Genomic DNA, 22,536 nt, shown 5'->3' with positions numbered 1-22,536 from the left:
TTGTTTGTATCATAAATTGAATCTTTCTATTAATAGTAACGTATCATTATTTTCTTTAAAATACATTTGAACGTGGTCAGTGTTTTCTTTAAAATACAAAAATGATGGCGTCTCTGCTCTAAAAACTCACACAAGTGAGTTCCCACAACTCTTCTATTGATCTTGTAATTCTGTAGCCATTTTCTTTTGTGGTTCTTGTTCATATAACACATTCAAGATCATGTCATGTTGTTTTCTATGTAGGTTGTAACTGTTGAGATCTGTCACTATGATCAGTTCCAAGAAGATGGATAGAATCAGCAATCTACCAGAAGCTCTGATTAGCCACATATTGTCATTCCTCCCCACAGAAGAGTCTGCTTTGACTTCAGTTCTCTCCAAAAAATGGCGGTATCTGTTTGCTGACAGACCAAACCTTGACTTCGATGGCTCGGTCATACGTTTTCATCCTGATACGTGTGAATCTGACATTCTAAGAGTCTTTACTCGTTTTGTGGATAGAGTGTTGATGTTGCAAGGAAACTCCACTGTAGACGATTTCTCTTTAAAGTGTGGACATGGTGTTGAATCAGACTGTGTCAGAAACTGGATACTAAATGTGTTGGAACGTGGTGTATCGGATCTTGATTTACACTTCAACCTGGTTGGAGTTTCTCTCCCTTCAGAGGTTTTTATGAGCAAGTCACTGGAGAGGCTGAGGATAGAATCCAAAAAGGTTATTCCCATGGATATGGAAGATGTGTTTCTTCCAAAACTCAAGACTCTTTACGTCAACAAAGTCATGTTAGGTGAAGGTGATGATTGCTTTGAAAAGGTCACTTCTGGTTGTCATGTCCTTGAAGAGTTGGTTCTGATTAATGTCTACTCTGATTTTTGGAACCGTTCTGTCTCTTCCAAAACCCTCAAGAGTCTGATCCTATCTTGTTGTATGGAATTTGATAAAAATCCGGATAGCGTTTCTTTTGATACGCCCAATGTTGTCTACTTGGAGTACTCTGATTATGTTTCAGGCAAGTATCCAAAGGTGAACTTTAATTCACTTGTTGAAGCTAGCATCGACCTTGCAATGACAAGTGAGCAGCATGAACTTGCAAGCTATGAACATTTGGTGGGCGATGTAACAGATTTTCTCATGGGAATACGCAGTGTTCAGACCCTTTACATATCTGCCAACACTCTTGAGGTATATAGTATAGTATTGTAACTAACCCTGATTTTTTTAGTTAGTTATTTGCATATTGATGAGAAGATACATTTTTGTTTTCAGGTTCTTACTTTCTGCTGTGATCATATACCTGTATTCCACAACATGACTGGTTTAACTATTCAGTCACGCAAGTCAGGATGGGAATCATTGCCTGCTTTACTCAAGAAATGTCCAAATCTTGAAACCTTGGTGTTTGATGTAAGAACACTAATGATATATCTTTATTGCTATCTTCTAACACAGACAGAACTAGGTTTCTAAGTTGTTTCTACTATGATTCAGGGACTCAGCCACACATTTACAATCAAGTGTATGGATGTTGATGGGTGCCTATGCAAGTATTCAGGGGAGGTTCCTACTGGCTTATCATCAAGTCCAGTGAAGGTTTTGAAGATTCTGAAATTTGGTGATGCTGGTCTAGAGAAAGAGACAGATCTGATCAAGCACTTCCTAGAGACAATGCCGCAGCTTGAACAGCTGATGATATACTACGATACATTGTTTGATGATAATGTGATTGAACTGTCAAGTGAACTTAAGAGGTTTCCCACAAAAGCTTCACCAAGTTGTGAGATCCAAGTAATCTTTGGTGACCCCAGCAGCTAAACCAAGATTCTCTCCTCTTCTTTCTACCTTTTGCTTTCAAGTTTTTTGTGACTTTGTGTTTGATCATTTGTGCTTTTTATTGAGACTGCTGGATTATCTTTGGCTTTTCTTTTTGGTTCTCAGTTTGAGTGGCTTGTTTGTTATACAGATCACTCTTCTAATAATAAACTTTCTGAAACACTGCATTGTTATTGTGTGAATATGTGAACATAATATACTCTTATCAACAAAATGCAGCATCTCACAAGTAGAAATTTTTGAAACGCAACAGACTGCAGTCTAGTTTCTACTCCACTTCACTTAAATAACAGTCTCCTCTAGATAGTTAGGTCTCATGTCAAGCTTCTTCTCCATTGAAAGACAACATCTATAAATAAATAAAGCAAAACATGAACCCAACTTTCTCACAACAAAAGCACAAAACACTAACCAACAAAGTTGAATCAATAAATCTTGATTTTTAGGTATTTTAGTAACTACATATATACTTGTAGCCAAGAGAAACATCCACTGGTACAGGAGCCAAGAAACCAGAAAGGTTCTTCTAGAGGATCAATGCAAATTTCATCTACAAGGAAATGGGCAGAGTAATTGATAAGCCGAGGTTATGAGAGATTACTTGGATCTTGCACTTTGATGAAGCTACTACAGGAAGCATCTGAAGTTGGCTTGATACTTCAACCAGATCATCTTCGATTGATGTATTGTAGTATACTATGAGCTGTTCGAGATTCAACATCTTCTGTAGGAAATGGTTGATCATTACTATCTCCATCACCATGTCCACATCGTCATCATCGCAGGCTTCTCCAAATTTCAATATCTTAAGAAACTTCACCGGACAATGTGTTAGGGAAGGACTACTTGTAGCTTTGTGAGTGAGTCCCTAAAACATTAAAGAAACATCAATACAAAATGGTTTACAAAAAAGGCTTTGATGTAAAAAGAGCCAAGAGATTCATTTCAAGGGTTTAGTTCATCTACTTGGAAGACAAGAGTTTCAAGATTTGGACAGTTCTTGAGAAGTTCTGGCAATGATTCCCATCCCACTTCTTGGTTACTCTCAATTGTTAGATGAGTCAAGTTGCTAAACGCTGGTATTGCTTCACAGCAAAAGTTAAGTGTCTAAAACAAAACAAAAGAAAAATCAATAAGTTCATTTCCAATCACTAACTAAAAACCTTAAGTAATGTTAGACTGACATACCTCAAGAGTGTCATAAGATAAGTAAAGGGTCTTCACATTGCATATTCCCATAAGAAGCTCTGTAGCGTTACCAACCATCTCTCTTTCCTCCTCATCATCATTAGATACAAATCTGACATTTGCTTTCTGATCATTTGTCATCCGAATATCGATACTGGCTTCAACCAGCGAATCAAAGTTCAGTTTTGGATACTTCTGCGCAATATTATCAGAATATTTGAAGTAGACAACATTTGGAGTATCAAATGATACACTCTTTGGATTGTCATCACAGTGTGCGCAACATAGCGTTAGTCTCTTGAGGATTTTGGAAGCTACAGAGCATGAACCCCAATAACCCCACTCCAGATTACGCAAACTTAGTTCCTCAAGCACAGGACAACCAGACAGAAGCTTTGCAAACCCTATCTCACCCTCTACAAACACAACTGAGTCTAGAATCAGTGTCTTGAGCTTTGGAAGACAAACATTTCTCAGTTTAACTTTGGGACCATCTTCAGGTCCCATCTTCAGCCTAACCAGTGTCTTACTCACAAAAACCTTTGAAGGCAACCAATAAACCAATGAGGAAGAGACGTGTAGATCAAGATCTGATACACCATGTCTCAGCACGTTTGATATCCAAGGATACACGTCTTCATCCTCAAAACCATCTCCACATTTTAGAGAGAACTTGTTAACATGATCTTCCCCTCGTAACTTCAACACTCTATCCACAAAATCTATAAAACTCGTATGATCCGTATGCTGAGAGGAAAAGCTCTCGAAATCAAGATTTGGTACAAGGGCAAACAGATGTCGCCATCTTTTTGAGAGAAGTGATGTCACAGCAGCTTCTTTTGTAGACAAGTTGGATAAGATTTGGCAAAGAAGATTGTCTGGTAAATCATCCATGTTTCTTGGAGACATATTCAGCACTTACAAACCTGAAAAATAAATCCAAAAAGTGGAGTTCAATATCTGAAACTCCAAACTAGTTTCAAGGTCTATTCCTCTACACACGAACCACAAAACTATAAGATCCTGTAGGAACACAAGATCAAAAGCTGAGTCTAGAAAACTTACTTGGGCTGAGTGTAAAAGAAGAGTCACCCTACAAGTTCAATCAGACAGACGAGGTTCATTAAGGTAGTGGAAGAAGAAAGAAAATTAGAATTTGATTTTGCAGAACTTCTGGATCTTGTCAACAGTAAAACATGGAAGAAGCAGACCATGACCTCACAATTTACCAAGACTAGATATGAATTTTATATTCACAAACTAAAAGGACATTAGTTTTGTTTCCTTCACAAACTAAAGATAATGTTAATAATTCATTATTTTTGTCGGCTCTGAGAAGTCACTTTCAAACGTTTTGACTTTTATATAATGGAACTTTTCAAAATAAAAAGGTTATAGAAGCTCTAAGAACTCGAGTAATGAGTTGAGGAACAACATTTGTGATTTAACACAACACAAACTTAGCATTCTTAAGTTTCAAAAAGTACACAAAAGCATAACACACCAGTCTGTAAACTAAGATGCTGAGCAGAGTACAAAAGACATAAGAAAAAGGAAACCTTAACTGCTTTGAGTTTACTTCAAAGCCTTGAGAAACCAGGAGTATTCTTCATTTGGAGGAGCAGACCATTTCTTTGATAAGGTAGAAGGCAAAGTAGAGGACAAGCTAAGATTCGGTGAGATTACTTGGATATTGCACTTTGGTGAAGCTATTCTAGGAATACTCTGAAGCTTCTTGGATAGATCAAACACGGAAGAGTCATATGATATGTTGAAGTAAACTACCAACTGTTCAAGCCATGGCATTTTCTCCAAAAAATGCATTATCTGCTCCATTTCCATCCCCTCATCATCGATGTCTACAGATAGAATGATCTTTAGCACCTTCACAGCAGAAGATGAAAGGCAAGAAGGATTCTTCGGAGGTTTACAAAGGCACATGTTCCCACATCCATCGGTACTTTTGTGGACAAGACCCTGTATAAAAGCATTAAGGAACATCTCAAAGTCAAAGTTGATTTAATGTTTTCATGTGACTGAAAAACAGAGATGCTTTACTGGTTTTTGTTTTGTACCTTGAAAATAAGGGTTTCTAGATTAGGACAATTCGGTAGAAGAGCTGGCAATGAATCCCATCCACTTTCATCATTACTCTCAATCGTTAACTGAATCAGGTTGTTAAATACCGGTGTAGCTTCACAGCAGAAAGTAAATACCTGAAACAACAACAACAAATAGACAAAGCAACTCACTTGTGATCACTAGCTGAAGCCATTATAACAACAATGCTATACTAAAAAGGTTGTAGAGAAAAGATGTGATTGACATACAAACCTCAAGTGTTTTGGCAGATAGATATAAGATCTTAACATTGCATAATCCCAAAAGAAAATTTGTTGCATTACCAACCATCTCCTTCTCCTCCTCTTCATACTCTTCAGAGAAATAACCATCTTCTTCAGAAAAGTCTGCATCTGCACTTTGATCTTCAGAGAGTCGAAGGCCGATATGAGCTTCAACAAGCGAACTGAAATTAACCTTAGGATACTCTCTCGCAATATTATCAGAATATTTCAAGTACTCAAGGCTTGGAGTATCAAACGCAACGCTCATTGGATTCTCATCAAAGTCATCCAAGAAGATCGTTAGCCTCTTGAGGGTTGTGACAGAAACAGAGCAAAACTCCCAGTTTTCCCACCCATATTCGTGAGAACCAACTCCTCAAGCACGGGACAGCCAGAGAGAAGCCTCGCAAACCCAACACCTTCTTCTTCAAACACAACGGAATCAATATCAAGAATCTTAAGCTTTGGAAGAAACACATCTTCAACATCAGCGCTCAAAGTGACATCATGTCCCTCTCCTAGTTTCAACCTAACCAGTGTCTTGCTAACAAAGATCTCATGAGGCAAGGGATACTCCGAGAGGAGGCGTAGAGTAAGATCCGAAACACCGCGTCCCAACGCATGTAATATCCAAACAGTGACATGAACTGGATCGGGATAATCAGTTAAGTGGAGAGAGAATCTGTTTAAAGGAGCAGTCCCTTGGAGATCCAATAACATATCAACGAACTCCATGAAACTTGGACTGTTGTCATCGCTTTTAAAATCAAGATTTGTCGCAGAGGCAAACAAAAAACGCCACCTTTTAGAGAGAACCGATGCGGAAGCTGCTTCTTTTGTCGGAAGGAAAGACAAGATGTGGGAGATGATAGGATCTGGCAGACCGCTGAACATATCTCTTGAAGCAGAATCCATTGTTTCTTTCGAACAGAACTCACAACCTAAGCAGTTACAAGAAACAATATCAAAATAAGACATTCTCAAATTAAAAAACAGTTACAAAGTCTTGTCGTTTTTACTCATCAGTCTCCTAAGAAGAAGAAACTTACTTGGGGACCATCAAAATCACCAGTTTTTGCGGAGAGACGAACTTGAAACTGAAAAAGTAGGGTTTTTTTAGTTGCTTTGTAAATGAGAGAGCAGCAATGTGGCGGGATGGGTGGCTTCCAATAACAAACGATGTCGTATAAGTGGTGAGTGGTACGCACCGCTCCGAAACGACACCGTATGACCATTGTGATTAGAGTAGGGGGCGCCCATACTATGAGAAGCTGAAACAGTAACACTGATGGAGAAAACAAAGCATAAAAGTAAAAGTCTTTTGAACAACAAACATAAGAGAGAAGGTTCCATGGAGTTCTAGACATTGTAGCAAACCTTACAAAAACTTACGCATATCATCAAACATGAACTACAAGAAAGTACTTATGGAGCAGCTGAAAGAACAGAGACCAGGCTAAGAACTAAGAACCGATCTTTTATTCCCTAGTCTTGTATGCGATATAAAGCAGGATGATCTTCAAACCGGGAAGGTATTCTTAAAGAAGACGAGTCCACTTGTCGATGAAGAAGAAGAAGAGTGCACAGTAGTTGTGAAGCTAATGCTATCAGAGACTACTTGGATCTTGCATCTGGTTGAGGCTACCTTCTCAAGCTGTTGAAATCCGTTTGATACTATTTCCAGATCACTGTCAAACGGAGTATCATAGTATAACACCACTTCTTCAAGATTCGGCATGGTTTGCACGAAGTGGTTGATCAGATCCAACTGCTTATCCATGTCATCCTTATAATTAGTGATCTCTCCAAACTTCAACACCTTCAGCTTCTTCACAGGACTTGATGATAGCCAACTCGGAGTGCCTAACCAAGGTTTGCATACACACCTGTCCGCACCCGTCACAAAACATTCGTTTGTATCTTTGAAACGGTATCCATCATCAAAACATTGGTTTGTGTCTCCGTAATGGAGTCCCTGAAGTACAATCAAGGAAATTGTTATTCTTCAGAACTTTAAAGTGTGTTTGAAAACAAATGCAGTAAAAGGATTTGAGTTGGTACTTCGAAAACAAGGGTTTCTAGATTAGGACAGTTCTTGAGTAGGTTCGGCAATGATTCCCAATCCACGTCTTGGTCAGTCTCAATGGTTAAATGAATCAAGTTGTTGAAGACTGGTATTACTTTACAGCAGAAAGTAAGGACCTGAAACAACAACAAGTAACAAGAACATGGTTCACATGTTTAATTCTTACAACTTACAAAGAAACTAAGAACACATAGATGAGATTGGTATATGCTAACCTCAAGAGCCTGGGACGATAGGTAAAGGATCTTAACATGACTTATTCCCATGAGAAAATCTGTTGCACTTACGTCTTTCCTTAGCTTATAGCCGTAATGTCGGTTTACTAGATCTCTTCCGCGAAAGACCTGATCAGGTGTCATCCTAATGCCTACGCTAGCTTCAACAAGCGAATCAAGATTCATTTTTGGATACTTAGCCGCAACAGTATCAGTTAATTCTAAGTAGACCAGACTTGGAGTGTCCAAAGACACACTCTCCGGATTCTCATCATCGTACTCACAATAGATTATCAGTCTCTTGAGAGTTGGGTTTGAGACAGAGCAAGCGCCACAAAAGTCCCACGTCATTTTAACCATAACCAGCTCCTCAAGAACGTGACAACCAGACACTAGCTTCCCAAACGCAGCACCACTCTCATCAGCAAAGGAAACATCATTCATATGCAAAGTCTTGAGCTTTGGAAGTGAAACTTCTCTGACATCAATGATGAACTCATCCGTACCAGCTAGTTTAAGCTTAACCAACGTCTTGCTTATCAACACCTGTGGAGGCAAAGGATACTCGTGTTCCGAAGAGATGTATAGATCAAGATCAACTACACCACGCTCCAACGCTTTGAGTACCCAACGGTTGACACGAGATGTAACACAAGCAATCTTACACCTTAGAGAGAATCTGTTCAACGGAGCGTTCCCTTGTAAGGCCATGACTCTTTCCACAAAAAGCTTGAAGCTTTTACGCAAATGGCGCCTCCTCTTTCTACCCATTTTAGGACGGTCGTAGATGGTGTTGTCGAGATCGAGATTCGTTACGAAAGCGAGAAGATGTCTCCACCTTTTGGAGAGGACTGAGGTCAAAGCTGCATCCTTTGTGGAGAGGAAGGATAAGATGTGGCAGATAAGCGCGTCTGGTAGGCTGCTGATCAAGTCTTCGGAGCCAGTGTCCATCTTTTTCGAACTCATTGGAGACAAATCAAAGAGTTGTCACCTGTGGATGAAGATACGAGGCTTGTGTAAGAAATTAGACAAAACACACAGCAGTGGTTTGTGTTGTGCTCAAATGCAGAATCTGAGAACTGAGAATCAATAAATATTGAGCTTGAACCTGGGAACTTACAGAGGTTTGAATGCTTGAAGGGGGGAAAGGAAACTAGGGTTTATGCCATTGTCGCGGAGAGTGAAGTTGAGCTCCGTGTTGAGTCCCGACGCTGTTTGGTCGTAGATGGTTCATTAGATCTTTTCTAACTGGGCTTTGATATGTTGTAAATTGTGGGCCTGAGGTTATCCCTTTCATCTTTATATTGGGCTATTGGGCCACAGTTCTGATCCCTTTGTTGTCTTAGCAAAAATGAAAGATTTTTTAGTTCTTATGTATTATTCTTTTCCTTTTGTAAAATTACAATCCTTTCATCTTGTTATCCATCAAGAATCAAAGTTCCAATCATATATTTCTTGTGGAAAACATTGATGTTTCTTTCGATGTTTACATTTCTCTCTCTTTTTTTTGCCATCAAATAACGAGAATATTGTAAAAAGTTAAAACTACTTAAACCGGTCTATATAATGTCAGAAAATAAAACATTGATAATAGGAAACTCTCAATATTACATGTTAGATTCAGTATCCATTTCTTTTCACAATTTTCCCATGAATATTACATCTTCCAAATTATTTTCATGAATAGGCACATTATTCTAATGATTAGGTTGACACAAGATACAAACAAACCATAAAGTGAATGATTATTGTCTCGGTCAAATAGGTAAAAGCCTAAAATCATCTCCGGATCTCTTGATCTCTCCCTCGTTTTCTTCACTTAATTTAGCGACCAAAGTACATATGGTTAGTTTAGTTTGAGAAACATTTATTTAAATGTATTAGTTCGACTTTGGCATCTTAAAAAAATATCAAACTTCCGGAGGACTTTCCAGACGTAGATAATCATACATAACACCTGTAAACGAACCCCATCTCCGATCTTGAGTGAGAAAAATCGTATTATTACCAACCCTAAGTAAGTTTCCACCAACATTGATATCATACAAGTTGTATAACCCATGAATCCCATGTCTAGCGATCGCGTTATCTTGACCTATTAGCCCAATCAAGAAAATAGGTTTGGACTTAGGCTCGTTGATCCGAACAGATAAATTTGCAGTCGTGGCTGCAGCCAAAGCCATTCGAAACGTGTAGTTTCCAGTTTTAATCACTGCTTTCAAACTAAACACAATTTGCCATGTCGTTGCTTGATATGTCCCATTTCCAGCATTTCTACAAACATATATATATATAGCATATATCAGTATATTTAAAAATAAATTATACACACATCATTTTGAACTATATAGTGTATCAGTATTATTTACCTGGTCACATGTGCATAGAACCAGTCTTTTTTATAATCACTTACTCCAACAATATAAACAAGATCATTTCGAGGATACAAAGCAGTGTACCGATCCCATAGACCATATTGTCTAAATCTATTATATATAAAAATAAACCGCACCCTTAAATATTTCAACAAGATACACTTTAAATAATGTTCAGTTAGTGCTTAATTATATTTACCGGTCTTGAGGTTGATAAGAGTTATTAAGATAGAGTTTGGTCGAAAGGATTGGGTCCGGATCTGGGATATAGAACTCTGCAGCAGTCCGGTCTGGTTTTCCGATTTCCCACAGTGTAGCGCCGATTCTGGGCGGTTCATACAGTATGGCTCCTACGTCTATCTCCCTGCCTACACCCAACCTCAAATGAAACAAATGAATAATTAAATATTTTGTTGTGAAAAACTACATCAGAAGATACCGATTACAGAAAATGTATGGACCTAATGGATATGCATGCTTCTCTGGTTGGATGTAAATGGATCATTGAACACATAGTTCATTTTCTATATTGTAGTAAATATATTGAATTACCTGGTGTGATGGTAATGTCACGCTCGTATTTATAGTCACCAATATGTCCAGAAACCCATGCATAGAGATTATAACTCCCTGGTCTCACATTCGTTATTGTGAATATCCCCATTCTGTCTGCTGTTGTCCAAAATTGATATCCCTTTGTCCACCAAATTTTTTAAAGTTATTATTAAGCCCTTCGTTTAATTTGTTTGAGAGGTCTTAGTCTGACGCTTATCTCTTTATGAAAATATTCGTTATGAAAAATATAATTCTGTTATCGAGAAGTGACATATCGAAACTAATGTTATAGCATGTTGCTACCATGGCAGTAATATAGTACAAATTCAAAAATGGTACCTTGTTTTCGGTTTGCCATGAACCAGCTTCACCGGGCACTGCTAAACCCACAAAAGCAAATTTCCCAAATAACTTCGACTTGCTTATGTATCTACAAAATTCATAAACACAAATTCAACATTTTAATTTGTCTTTATACTCCATATAATCATGCATAATAATGACATATATATATATATATATATATATATGTTGATACAAGAAAGTATATGTTATAGAAATGTAACCATAAATTTAAGAATTATATTAATGTTCGCAGATTGTGTACGTCCACCTAGTAACTTAGACTTGCTTATGTATCTACAAAATTCAGAAACACAAATTTTAACATTTAATTTTGTCTATAACATTTTTATACAGATTTGGATCTAGATGATGATTATGCAGTGACCATATTGTATAACAATATATATTTATTTTATCAAGTATTTTGAAGATAAGCAAGACATTATAACAAAGAATATAAAAGAAAAATATGCATCTACCTGTCCATTACAAAGAATTGACCTTTGACCGTCCCTCTTTGTTGATGAAGAGGGTAATCAACTGACTTCACGAAATCATATGGCCAACTATGGACCTCCTCAACCATCTGCATTTAAAAATTTCCAACATTATTATGCATAAGCAATTATCACAGTTATTAGAACTGAACTGAAATAGACCTGTCGTTTAGCATCGGTCCAGAGAAGATTAGTAGAGGAGGCAGAGTTGAGATAAACAAAGACAGGACCATACACCTTCTTCCACGGCTCCATGCTTGTATAAGTTGTGTTCATATCTTTCCCCGCGTAATGTAAACTTGTAAACATCTAAAAGGAAACCCTATATTCTTAAAACCAAATAAGAGAACTGAGGTTTATTTAAGAGGTAATGTACTCACGGAGAGTGTGGTGGGTCCAACATGAGAAGTTAGTTCTTGTTTGAGGGGCCCACAGACACGGAACTCATCGCTGGGAGTAATCATCCAGAAGCCGACACGTTGGTCGGACGAGATCCAGCCATGTACTTTGTTGTCTTTGTTTTCCATCGAATACATATACTTATCGTCAACCTGCGTCGCAATCAATCACTACGTTGTAATTATTTGCATGCTTTTAGAGTTGCATTGTTATGTATAACCAGTTTAAAACTACTCACGAAAAAAGTGACTAAACAGAACATCGTGATCCATATACAGCGAGATATATGTTCATCTAATGCTACGGAGTCAAGAGATTCAAGGCATATATCTAAAAATTATTTACGAGATTTTTTAACATTTTTTTTTTGAATTGGCTTTTTTAATATAAATGCAAGAAAAATAAAATGTTTTACAGGCCTAAAACCATCTCCAATGTTTTACTATATTTTTTCTTCTAAAATAGAGAAATTCTATAATAGAGTTGGATATGTTGCTCCAATGATACTCTATTTTAGAGTAAAAAATAAAGTTATGAACAAGAAATTAAAAAATTACTTTGTATATAAAATAAAAAATAAGTTTACAATATTATACAGTAGAAAATAGAGTACATTGGAACATTTTTACTCTAAACTCTATTTTAGAGAAGAAAATAGAACAGAGTTTTAGATGCCCTAAGCTTAAGTTACAGAACAAAGCCCAAAATGAAACCCTTTGTGATAAAAACCTTAGGAGATTTTTTTAACATTATAAGAGTAAACTATATAATCTCTTCAGATTTAAAAATAAAACAAAAATCTTTTAAATTTGGACTTGTTTTTATACCTGCCCTTTAAATATACGATTTTGGGGATTTACAAAACGAACAGCTTCTTTATAAGCTAATGGATTAGCACGCTTATTAGTAATATCTCGGTCGATTTCAGAAGGCATAATTTTTTGCCGTTGATCAGATATAGCCATAAAATCAAATCTGAAAAATTGTTTCATAAAACAGTATATTATTGCCAAATCAAAACAATTTGACCATTAATAATTGTAGAACAATATTAATCAAAAGATAATTTACTCAGATATACTTTGTGTTAAGCTTGAAGACGATCCTTGTTTGGTCCATGTCCACAGTTGGCCAGCCTTTTAACTTCTCTAACACAGCGTACATGTATATTCCAGATACCCCTCTTCGAATGATATATCTTTAAAGATAGTTATTTTGATTATAAATGAAAGTCGTCAGAAATAATTTCTCAAAATTACAAAATTAATACATATATATATATTAACGTACCGTTTGTCTACATTTAACGGGACCAGTGAGCCACGTTGAGAAATCTTCCAAGCTCGTGAAAATGAAATCTCGACATGCTCACTTGTTTGATTTATGACGTTGAATTTTACTCCTTCTAAACTGTTAAAATATGATATCAATATAAAATAAAGTATACGTAATATGGGGCATGTGATAATGAAAGATATATAGATTAACAAAAAGATATGAAGAGATATTCGACAACTCACAGATCGATTAGTTGTTCTTGTCCTGGTTCATACCACATTACGTCCCAATACCTGCATATATTGATACTTATTTATCGTTTGAAACATTTTTAATTAACACTAAATAACATAGGTAAATTAATTAAGGCTTCGCGTACCCACGATTTTTAATTTTGTTGTTCAACACATTGTCAAAGCCCTTGTACTTGATTCCAGTTATTAAACCTTGTGGACTTGAGAAGGTAACTTGGATGATACCGTTATCAACGACCACCTTAAATATCAAACAAAATAACTAAACATCAAAATCTCATAACACGGCAATTTTTTTTTAACAGCAGCAATATTTTGAACTAAGACATTCTAGTATATGAAAAAAAAATATTATAATAGCATAAAAAACCAATGATTCAGATATAGAAACTTCGTACTTGGTTAGGACCAACTTTTTTAAGCGTAAGCCGGCCAGATGCGAGCTTCTGTTCCGGCTTTGCGATGCCTAACTTGTTTCTGTAGTAAGAAGAAATATAATGTGCGTGTATATATATAATCCAAAATGTTCACTTGAATCTAAATATATGTAGATTCAAGTTCAACCGTGGATTAGAAACGAATAGAAAAAAAAAGATGTTTCTTAACATTTGCCTCTTGAGAGAGAAACAAAATGAAACATAAAAATATTACGAGATGCAACATAACTATAATCTATTGTCCAAAAAATGAGTTTCGATATAATTTTGTACCATCTGATATTGTAAAAACATAGAAGTTAGGAGAGCATACCTTGACGTTCGGGAATGAACACCTGGAAGAAGGAAAATTAGAACAAAAAAACGCGAGTTATTATGAATCTGAAAAAGACTAAATGAGAAACATATATTAGGCTAACATATATCGAGTCTATGCCAGAAAAAGCTCGCACACAACACTCAAAGCGATGGTATTTTTAGGAATTGGCTTCAAACTGAACGTTGAAGTGACCAGTAGTAGTATTCTGATAATTTTTGTTTTGTTTTGTTTTTATTTTATTTATTGTTATTGAACTTGTTATTTGATAAATACATTTAAAATCTTTTGTTATTAAAAATATTTCAAACAGTAAATTTCAAAATACTTATAATCATTCACAGTCTTATAAAAGGATTAGAGTGATTTAACAGAAATCATAATTAATTTCAGTTCATATAAAATCATCTAAAATCAGTCAATTCAGATTGCAGATTGAATATATCCCATGTTTGGACATCGAAAATTCATCAGTATAATAAATCTACAGATAGAATAGTTCCAAACCTTATAAATTAATAACTGTGCACAACAAAACTAAATATAAAGATAGCAATCAACAAATGTAATACCTATTATTGCAGTGAGAACAGCGAAGAGAATTATAAGAGTGAATGCGAGAGCTATTAGTTTCTTTGCCATCTCTCTGTGTGTTATATCTCTCGTTAGTGTCTCTTATTGTGCTTGTTCTTGATGACTTGATCTCACCATAAGGCCGGGGTGGTGGTATCTATAGTAGTTTATCACTCTTAGACGGAAGACTAGCTAGCCGCATTAACGTCCGTTGATACAGCTAATACATCATTTAAAACACACTGATCTGAATTATTACTCTCTCTTATAGGGCATGTTTGTGTTATAAGCAATATTTTAAACTAATCGGACAGCAAACAGAAAATTATTTAGTTCTTTATTAAACAGGAGCAAACTTAAGCGCTAGCCAGCATTTAGTTTACTTACCAGAACTATATATTGCAATTTTGTATCATAAAACAGGAGCAAACCTAAGAATCAATGATACATGCTCACACATATTAAGGGAGCAAAATCGAACCATTGACGCCTTGACGGGTCTAGCCAAGATAGCTCGTGTTTTTGATAAAGTTTTTGTTTTATATTAATTCTCAGACCACTTCTAAGTTCTAACGAAAACTGAGTAATAGAATAACATTTTTTTTTGGTCAAATAGAATAACTTTTTAATGTAAAAAAAAACACAAAATAAGAGTTCTTAAATTCTTCGGAGGTCTGAGTTCAGTTGGCTATTTTCTTTAAAAAGTCAGCTTAATCTTTTATAATTTTCAAGTAATGGTATTTGGTATGGGTGGGCATTCGGGTATCCATTTGGATTCGGTTTGGGTCTATTCGAGTTTCGAATTTTTGGGATCAAAGATTTCAGCTCCATTCGGGTATTTCTAAATTTCGGTCCAGATTTCAGTTAGGATCTTTGCGAGTTTGGTTCGGGTTCGGATAAAACATTTAAATTATTTTTAAAATTCATTATATACTTTAAATTTCTCAAATCCTACAAAAAATAATATATTACATATAAATTTGAATAATATATGTAAGAATACATAAACTTAACATATAAATTAGTTTGTTTTGAATATTTAGATAGAGAATCAATAGATTGTTTAAGTATTTTGGTGTTTTGATTATATTTTAAATATTTTAGACATTTACATTCGATTATTTGTATATATTTTCAACTATTTTGGACAACTTAAAAGTGTTATATATTTTGGATATTTTTAATATACATTAGATCTAAAATTAATTAATATATTTAGGTATATAAATCTATTTCGGATATATTCGAGTACCCAAAATACTTCGATTTGGGTCGGGTTCGGTTTTGATTTTATAAATACAAAAAATTTAAAATCATTCGGATATTTAGTGAATTTTGGTTCGAATTTGGTACTACTTTTTCAGATCGGATTCGGTCCAGTTTTTCGGATCCTGATTTTTTGTCCAGTCCTGGTATTTGGGAAGTAATATAGTATGTATTGAACTTAGACAATTATTCCGAGAGTTGACAAAATATGTTAAATATTTTGATTATTTTATTAAAATACACTAAAATTCATGAATAGTGCGCAGCCTCGAAATTATTAATAACCGAACCGTATACAAGTATTTTATATTTTAAAGTTTTGAGATATAAAACAAAACATAATCTAAGTTAGTGAAGTGTTCTGTACATTCTGTTTCCGGATCAGATAATGGATTTTAGTTAGTCATCCAAATTGTAATTTAAGATTATTAGCTCCAGGTAAGCAATTTTATAAAAGAAGATTATGATATTTATCGACAGCATTTTTTGGGTTGGTATAAAATCTTCTTAATCATGGTTGACTCATCTTCATACTTTAATTATTACAACTAAGTTTATTTTTTGTTTAGGTGAAACTGAGTAATAAAGGGTGTAGTCGAGTGGTATCGAAGTTGATTTTAATTAGGAAGGTGATTTAATGAGATGTTTTTGAACCATTTAAAATTTTTACCAGATTAAAGAGATTAGTGATTCATGTTACTGTAGATGTTGTAACGTCGATTACGGTGTCAGAATTAAATAAATAGGTACAATAATAGTAAACATGCATATCAACCTTTATCACATCACTATTATATAAGAAAACATGAATACAGTTTTTTTTTAAACATGATAAAGAGTTAGCATAGTTGGTAAGACTTTTTGAATTTTTAATATGAGTAAAAATTATATCTTTTAATTTACGTTGGAAGAAGGTCACTTTTCAAATAAGAGTTAGTTTTTTTTTTTGGGTGTAAATGTTAAGAATTAAGAGTTAATTTAACATGGTATGAATCTCAAATTTTAGGAATGATTTTAGACCCAAAAAAAATTCAAGGAATGATACGAATTTACGGACTAAAACTGTCTAGTCTAGAGAAACAAGCTATAGCCACATTGACTTACTTTACCCACGGCTCATGAATTAGATACTAACTAGTATTATGGCCCTTGTCAAATTAATTGTTAGTTAATTGTCAAATTAAAGATGAAAAACATTACATTAGTTAACTTTTTTTTTTGAGAAAAAGCTTTAGTTACCATTGTTTACCACTTAAATGAATACAGAAATACACACCTTTAATAGTTGACAACTGCTTTTGTGGATGAACTCGAGGTCTTGAACGCATTTGAGAAACGAAACATTCGATGGAGCTTTAAATGAGAGTGTTAAGACATTTCATCACCATTATTATTAGACTTTGAGGAGTTGGTGCTTCTTGTTCTATGTCTTCCATGCTTAAATATTTTACGCAATGAATACATGTGTTAGAAATTTTCTGAGTTTTATGTGAAACTTATAATTTACGGTGTTTTCTGATCTTTTAAATGTGGAGATTTCAGTTTATTTAGATGCAAAAGAAGTGAAGGTAGTGGGACGGTAAAGATATTGGAAAACAGTTTCACCAATAGAACTGAAAGAATTTTTAATAATGGAAGATTAAAAAAATTAGACAATAATTAACTTGATCGAAACAATACAAAACATAATATGTAAAAAAAAAATCAAATGAAAAGGACAGTGAACAAACAAAGAATCATGGGTTGTGGGCTACTTTTTTAAAATTGTTCTACGGTTTCTGTTATTTTTTTTCTTTTAAGCATTATTTTTCTTTCAGACTGTTTTCTATTCCAATTTTTTTTTTGAAAAATAGATTTTCCATATGTCAGCTTTAGATTGGTGATGCGACTTGCGCTTTAGTATATAAGGGATTCACTAAGATTAATGTATTTTGATGTAATAATTTAACAGTAGAGTCGTCCCTGTGCTCAATAATTAAGCAACTCATCATTGTCCCCTTAAAATCAAGTGGTAGGTAGTGGACTTTGATGAAGATTTGCTGTATTGTTGTATTGGTCTAGGTTGGTGATTAAATCATGGTTGTAATCACAAAACTTCCTAATCTTTATCCTATCATTTAAAAGAAATTGGTGCCCCTGAAAAACCGTAAAAAATTGGTGGTTGTCTTAAACCGTCGCTTAGTCTGCTTGTCCTCTAGATATTTAGGGCGAAACATAACACTGCACTTTGGTGAAGCTACTATAGTAAGCATTTGAAGCTGGGTTGACACTTTCACTTGTGCAAAAGGTGAATCATTGTACACAAAAAAAAAGAGTTAATTCAGGATGTAGCATTGTCTCTAAAAAGTGCTTGATGTGCTCTATATGGTTCTCGATGTTGTCATCATTGATATATATATATATCTTTAGCATCTTCACACGACTTCAACATGACAGGCAACTAGGAATGTCTTTCTACTCGCAAGATTTGCACAAACACACGTCTCCACATCTGTTCATAGCTTTGTGGAGGAGTCGCTGAGGCAGAGGAGGAAATGTTTTATAGCTTAGTTGCATTAACAATTGTGTGTTTATTACATGATACTTTAAAGGGGTTTGTTTCATACTTGGGACAAGCGAGTTTCATGATTTGAACAATTTCTTAGCAGCCCTGGTGATGATTCCCATTCAAGTTCTGGTTTACTCTAACACCATTTGGAATCTTTCTCCGTAAATGTTTTTCTCCAATGTGAATGTTCTTTAAGATATATCGCAACTAGATTATATACACGTCTCATTCAAAGAGAGGATGACAAATAGATTCAATTTATAGTACAACAACAAATCGGCTACGGCTTATGTTTGATATCCTAAAAGCCCAGGACTCAGATTTTTGGAAGAACCAAAATATCACAAAGATCAAGAGAGACAAAAGGCTTCTCTATCACCAAAAATATATTTGGCTCCTAAGATTCCATCATTAGTTACTCGCTGGATGTTAAGAAACAACTGAAACAGCTCTTTTGTTTTGTTTCTCCACAAGCACGAAGAAACTCATGTGTCATCACTCATCACTAGAGCATTGGTGGTGACGTGAAGTTACTTAGCATTTTTCCTATTCATGAGTCTTCTCAGGCTTTGATGTGTGGCTCTGTGAGTGACCAGGCCTTTTGCTTGTGTCAGCTGATTCCTCGGTGGCCTCAACTATCTCCATACTCGCTGTTCTACTCCTTCTATTCCTCCGCTCCTTCAAAGATTTCGTTGATATGGACAGCATCAAATAATCACTCACTAATAAAGTAACAAAGTTTCCCATGTAATATTCATACCTCACGAAAAGGGTTGTCATCTGATTCAAGCATCCGCACAACCTGGCTCATCTTAGGCCGTTTCTCTGACTCGGGATCTACACATCTCAGCGCAACAAGAAGTCCACGTTTCAGTGCACGTGTAGCGGGTTTAGGCTCAATCCTCTGATCAACAACTTCTTCAGCTCTTCCCGTTCCAACCATCATCTTTAGCCATTCAACCAGATTCACCTAGCCAACGAGAATATATATATGTTTCAGCACCCAATCAAGATTCCAAAAAAAAAAAAATTCGATTCTTAACTTTTTATTAGTCTAACCTCATTAGCAGGACGTTCATAGTCAACTGGATCTCTTCCAGTTATAGCTTCCAGAAGCAGGACACCAAAGCTATAGACGTCACTCTTCTCGTTTAATAGCCCTGTATTAGCATATTCTGGTGCTACATACCTGATACACATACACAAATGACCTTTTATAACGCCGAAGACAACAAACCAATCATTGCCAAAGAGGGGAGCTTACCCAAATGTGCCCATCACTCTGGTATTGATGTGACTCTCACCCGAGTCTAAGAGCTTGGCTAACCCAAAATCTGAAAGCTTTGCATTGAAGTCATCATCAATCAGGATATTGCTTGCTTTTATGTCTCTGTGGATTACTTTTGGTTCTATTGCTTCATGCAAATAAGCAAGCCTATGGATTGTAGCATAGAGCAAATGTCAATATTTATATTTAAATATCAACTCAAACGTCCTACAATAGTCAATGTTTTTAACAACTTACGCTTGTGCAGTGCCGATAAGGATCTTCATGCGTGCCTCCCAAGTGAGAGTGCTATGTTTCCCCATGTCTCCATGTAGCCATTGTTCTAAGTTGCCACTATTCACATACTCATAAACAAGCATCCTGCATTACATCCAAAATCGATCATAAATTCATGAGATTAGTTTCTAGTCATAATAATTGTACATTCTTTCGGTAGTACTACATGAGTAAGCATATTCACACTGACAAGAGGCAAGTGAGACTCACCTATGAACACCCTCTATGCAATATCCTAGAAGCCTTACAAGATTCTTGTGCCTTACATGACCAATAGCCTCAACTTCAACCCGGAACTCCTTCTCAGCTTGTCCCCTAGAGATAACAAAAATTGTGAAAGGGTTACTAAGAGAGTAAAAAAAAGGACACACGGCTAACGATAGTTCCAACAAGAACTTACAGATTGTTCAGAAGCTTCTTTACAGCAACATCGTTACCGTTGATGAGCCTACCTTTGTAAACAACTCCATAACCACCCTCACCGATCACATTCTCAGCAGCAAAACGATTGGTGGCTAACTGAAGATCCCTAAGAGTAAACCAGTGTCCCCAACCAAGATGAGATATTTCCGGCAAACCAACCAAAGGAGACGCTGTTACAAGCCCTCCCTGCGAAAGAGAAGCTTGTCTCCAAGCGGCTCCAAAGCTTCCTTCTTCACCGGAGTGAGAACTACAAGCTCTCTCATGATGATGCACAGAGCTACTCTGGCTTATACTATCATTATCACTAGACTTGGTTCTCCCCAAGTAAGACATCATCTTCCCTGAGTTTCTGTCACTCAGTTTATCAGCAACTGTGACACATAAATTATCATTGTGGTTTTGAAACCCAACTCTATCATCAACCCTGATATCTTTCGCCACGCCTGGTATTTGACTGAAAGGTAACATCTTGTGAGATGGTCTCCGTGATTTTCGCCGGGATGCAATCCATATAGATAAGATACATAGAACCAAAGCTAGGAATGAGCCAACTACCAAACAAACCAACACCCACAGTTTCACATCCGTCAAACCAAACACAGAGATCTTCTTGGACATCTCAGCACTCAAAGGATTCTCAGATGACATCTTTGGTCCCTTTTCTCACAAACTCCCACCTGCAAAACAAGAATAGGGCACCTAAATTAAAACATCTGCATACATCAAGAAGACTTATAACTATCACAAATCGTACAAGCAAACGAGAAGTAACTTCTTTTGTTTCTTCCCAACGTAGTCTGAAAACTAAGATTCATGAACAATTGAAAGAATCTAATAATGGCAAGTAAAGCTGTTGACTCACGAAAGTCTGTATAAACACTTCAAAGTGCACAATCAATTTCAGGCAATTAACTGCGGCATATCAACAAACAGTTTATATGCATTAAATTTCAAACATTTGGAGAAAAGAATCACTTACGAATGAAGCAAGATACATTATACAGAGGAATCAAACCCAAAAGGGAATCTTTTTCTTTTACCTTACAATGTAGCGACTAGACCCTCTTGCCCTTTCGAGAAATCATCTGCTTAGAGCGGAAGAAAACGGAGAAAAAGGATAAAGGTTGCGCCTTTCTTTGATTTTGAAGCAAACCCCCAAATGAGAAAACTTGAAGTGAAGAAAATGGCGCAGATTAGCAATAGGGCTAATGATGAAATTGGAATTGGCGTTTCTCTTAAGGTTTGAGCTTTTGAGTCCACTCAAATAAACCCAGAAAGTAAATTCGATTTTAGCTAAATTAGAAGAAAGATAGAAACTTTATTGAGTATATATAAGATACATAGGATGAATGTAAGGAGTGAAATGAGAGATAGGGTTTGTAGATTAGTAGGATTTAGTGAGAGGGTTAAAAAAGAAGTTGGGTGAGATTGTTGGTGAGTCTCTTCTTAAAGCTGGAAAGAAAGCTTTGATTTTTTGCTTTTGCAATTTGAAGAAACAAAACAAGAGAAAGAAAAGAGAGAGAGAGAGAGAGAGAGAGAGAGAGCAGTGAAGGTAAAGCAAAGAAGACTATCTTTGACAACTGTGATCATTTATAACTAGATGAACAAAAATTATTTGTTATTGTAATTTTGATTAAAAATACTTTTATGAATGTAATAAAATAAATAAAAATGGAGAAAACCATAATTGAATAGAGATTTAAAAAAAACATTTGTTCAGGCTTTGGAATTTAAAAAAAAACATTTCAGGCCGACGATGAGATATCAGTTTAAGCTCTCCGGCGACGACGATGAAGTTTTTAGAAGAAGTTTATGCGGTTCTCGGTTCGACTGTCCAGCGTTTCTGGTGGTCCAAAGTCGGAGGCGTTCTCGGTTATCTGATGAACCCTCCGGCGTGAAGACAGTACGGCGGTGAACGTGTGTGTACGTGCGGAGGCTCTGCAGGTTCGGAGCTCCGGCGGTAGTGTCTAGGGCGAACGGCCCGGTTTCTAGTTGTTTGGGCCGTGTGGCCATCGTGTATTTCCTAGGCTTGGCCCATTAT

General features: G+C 35.9%; 5 protein-coding genes and 1 pseudogene across 8 annotated transcripts; 1 reads left to right on the top strand and 5 right to left on the bottom strand.

The window, feature by feature from the left end:
• Nucleotides 1-165: 165 nt before the first annotated feature.
• On the top strand, nucleotides 166-2,195 carry LOC125576213 (F-box/LRR-repeat protein At3g59250-like). Its single transcript, XM_048735641.1, has one exon. It carries the CDS (start codon nucleotides 269-271, stop codon nucleotides 1,202-1,204), a length of 936 nt encoding a protein of 311 aa, XP_048591598.1. The 5' UTR covers nucleotides 166-268; the 3' UTR covers nucleotides 1,205-2,195.
• LOC125576211 (F-box/LRR-repeat protein At3g59210-like) lies at nucleotides 1,969-4,284 on the bottom strand. 2 transcript variants are annotated; one of them, XM_048735639.1, is made up of 5 exons: nucleotides 4,085-4,284; nucleotides 3,020-3,945; nucleotides 2,798-2,938; nucleotides 2,433-2,699; nucleotides 1,969-2,180 (listed from the first exon to the last, which is right to left on the bottom strand). In XM_048735639.1, the coding sequence occupies exons 2-5, from the start codon at nucleotides 3,926-3,928 to the stop codon at nucleotides 2,151-2,153; spliced, it is 1,347 nt and encodes a 448-aa protein (XP_048591596.1). In that variant the 5' UTR covers nucleotides 3,929-3,945; nucleotides 4,085-4,284; the 3' UTR covers nucleotides 1,969-2,150. The 2 variants fall into 2 exon arrangements, with proteins under 2 accessions (XP_048591596.1, XP_048591595.1); XM_048735638.1 differs by lacking the exon at nucleotides 1,969-2,180 and having other exon boundaries at nucleotides 2,190-2,699.
• Nucleotides 4,285-4,403: 119 nt separating this feature from the next.
• Nucleotides 4,404-6,638, bottom strand: LOC125576210 (annotated as a pseudogene).
• Nucleotides 6,639-6,644: 6 nt separating this feature from the next.
• LOC106353163 (F-box/LRR-repeat protein At3g59190) lies at nucleotides 6,645-8,893 on the bottom strand. Its single transcript, XM_013792863.3, has 4 exons — nucleotides 8,786-8,893; nucleotides 7,666-8,656; nucleotides 7,426-7,566; nucleotides 6,645-7,339 (listed from the first exon to the last, which is right to left on the bottom strand). The coding sequence occupies exons 2-4, from the start codon at nucleotides 8,629-8,631 to the stop codon at nucleotides 6,884-6,886; spliced, it is 1,563 nt and encodes a 520-aa protein (XP_013648317.2). The 5' UTR covers nucleotides 8,632-8,656; nucleotides 8,786-8,893; the 3' UTR covers nucleotides 6,645-6,883.
• A 682-nt stretch (nucleotides 8,894-9,575) lies between these two features.
• On the bottom strand, nucleotides 9,576-14,763 carry LOC106428211 (rhamnogalacturonate lyase-like). The gene is made up of 17 exons (XM_048735563.1): nucleotides 14,713-14,763; nucleotides 14,119-14,186; nucleotides 13,767-13,845; nucleotides 13,494-13,609; nucleotides 13,357-13,407; nucleotides 13,127-13,246; nucleotides 12,918-13,034; nucleotides 12,664-12,811; nucleotides 11,818-11,988; nucleotides 11,600-11,746; nucleotides 11,420-11,526; nucleotides 11,223-11,234; nucleotides 10,935-11,016; nucleotides 10,593-10,734; nucleotides 10,240-10,408; nucleotides 10,035-10,151; nucleotides 9,576-9,939 (listed from the first exon to the last, which is right to left on the bottom strand). The coding sequence occupies exons 1-17, from the start codon at nucleotides 14,761-14,763 to the stop codon at nucleotides 9,576-9,578; spliced, it is 2,061 nt and encodes a 686-aa protein (XP_048591520.1).
• Nucleotides 14,764-18,707: 3,944 nt separating this feature from the next.
• LOC106353164 (probable receptor-like protein kinase At2g42960) lies at nucleotides 18,708-22,093 on the bottom strand. 3 transcript variants are annotated; one of them, XM_013792866.3, is made up of 9 exons: nucleotides 21,536-22,038; nucleotides 21,358-21,407; nucleotides 20,473-21,172; nucleotides 20,283-20,387; nucleotides 20,034-20,156; nucleotides 19,773-19,943; nucleotides 19,568-19,697; nucleotides 19,269-19,478; nucleotides 18,708-19,186 (listed from the first exon to the last, which is right to left on the bottom strand). In XM_013792866.3, the coding sequence occupies exons 3-9, from the start codon at nucleotides 21,141-21,143 to the stop codon at nucleotides 19,055-19,057; spliced, it is 1,542 nt and encodes a 513-aa protein (XP_013648320.2). In that variant the 5' UTR covers nucleotides 21,144-21,172; nucleotides 21,358-21,407; nucleotides 21,536-22,038; the 3' UTR covers nucleotides 18,708-19,054. The 3 variants fall into 3 exon arrangements, with proteins under 3 accessions (XP_013648320.2, XP_013648319.2, XP_048593062.1); XM_013792865.3 differs by lacking the exon at nucleotides 21,358-21,407 and having other exon boundaries at nucleotides 21,536-22,093; XM_048737105.1 differs by lacking the exons at nucleotides 21,358-21,407; nucleotides 21,536-22,038 and adding an exon at nucleotides 21,250-21,270.
• Between the last annotated feature and the right edge of the window lie 443 nt (nucleotides 22,094-22,536).

Source organism: Brassica napus, chromosome A7, assembly GCF_020379485.1.
Source record: "Brassica napus cultivar Da-Ae chromosome A7, Da-Ae, whole genome shotgun sequence".
NCBI classification, from domain to species: Eukaryota; Viridiplantae; Streptophyta; class Magnoliopsida; order Brassicales; family Brassicaceae; genus Brassica; species Brassica napus.
The sequence above is the reverse complement of the archived record's forward strand: the minus strand, read 5'-3'. Positions and strand labels throughout refer to the sequence as shown.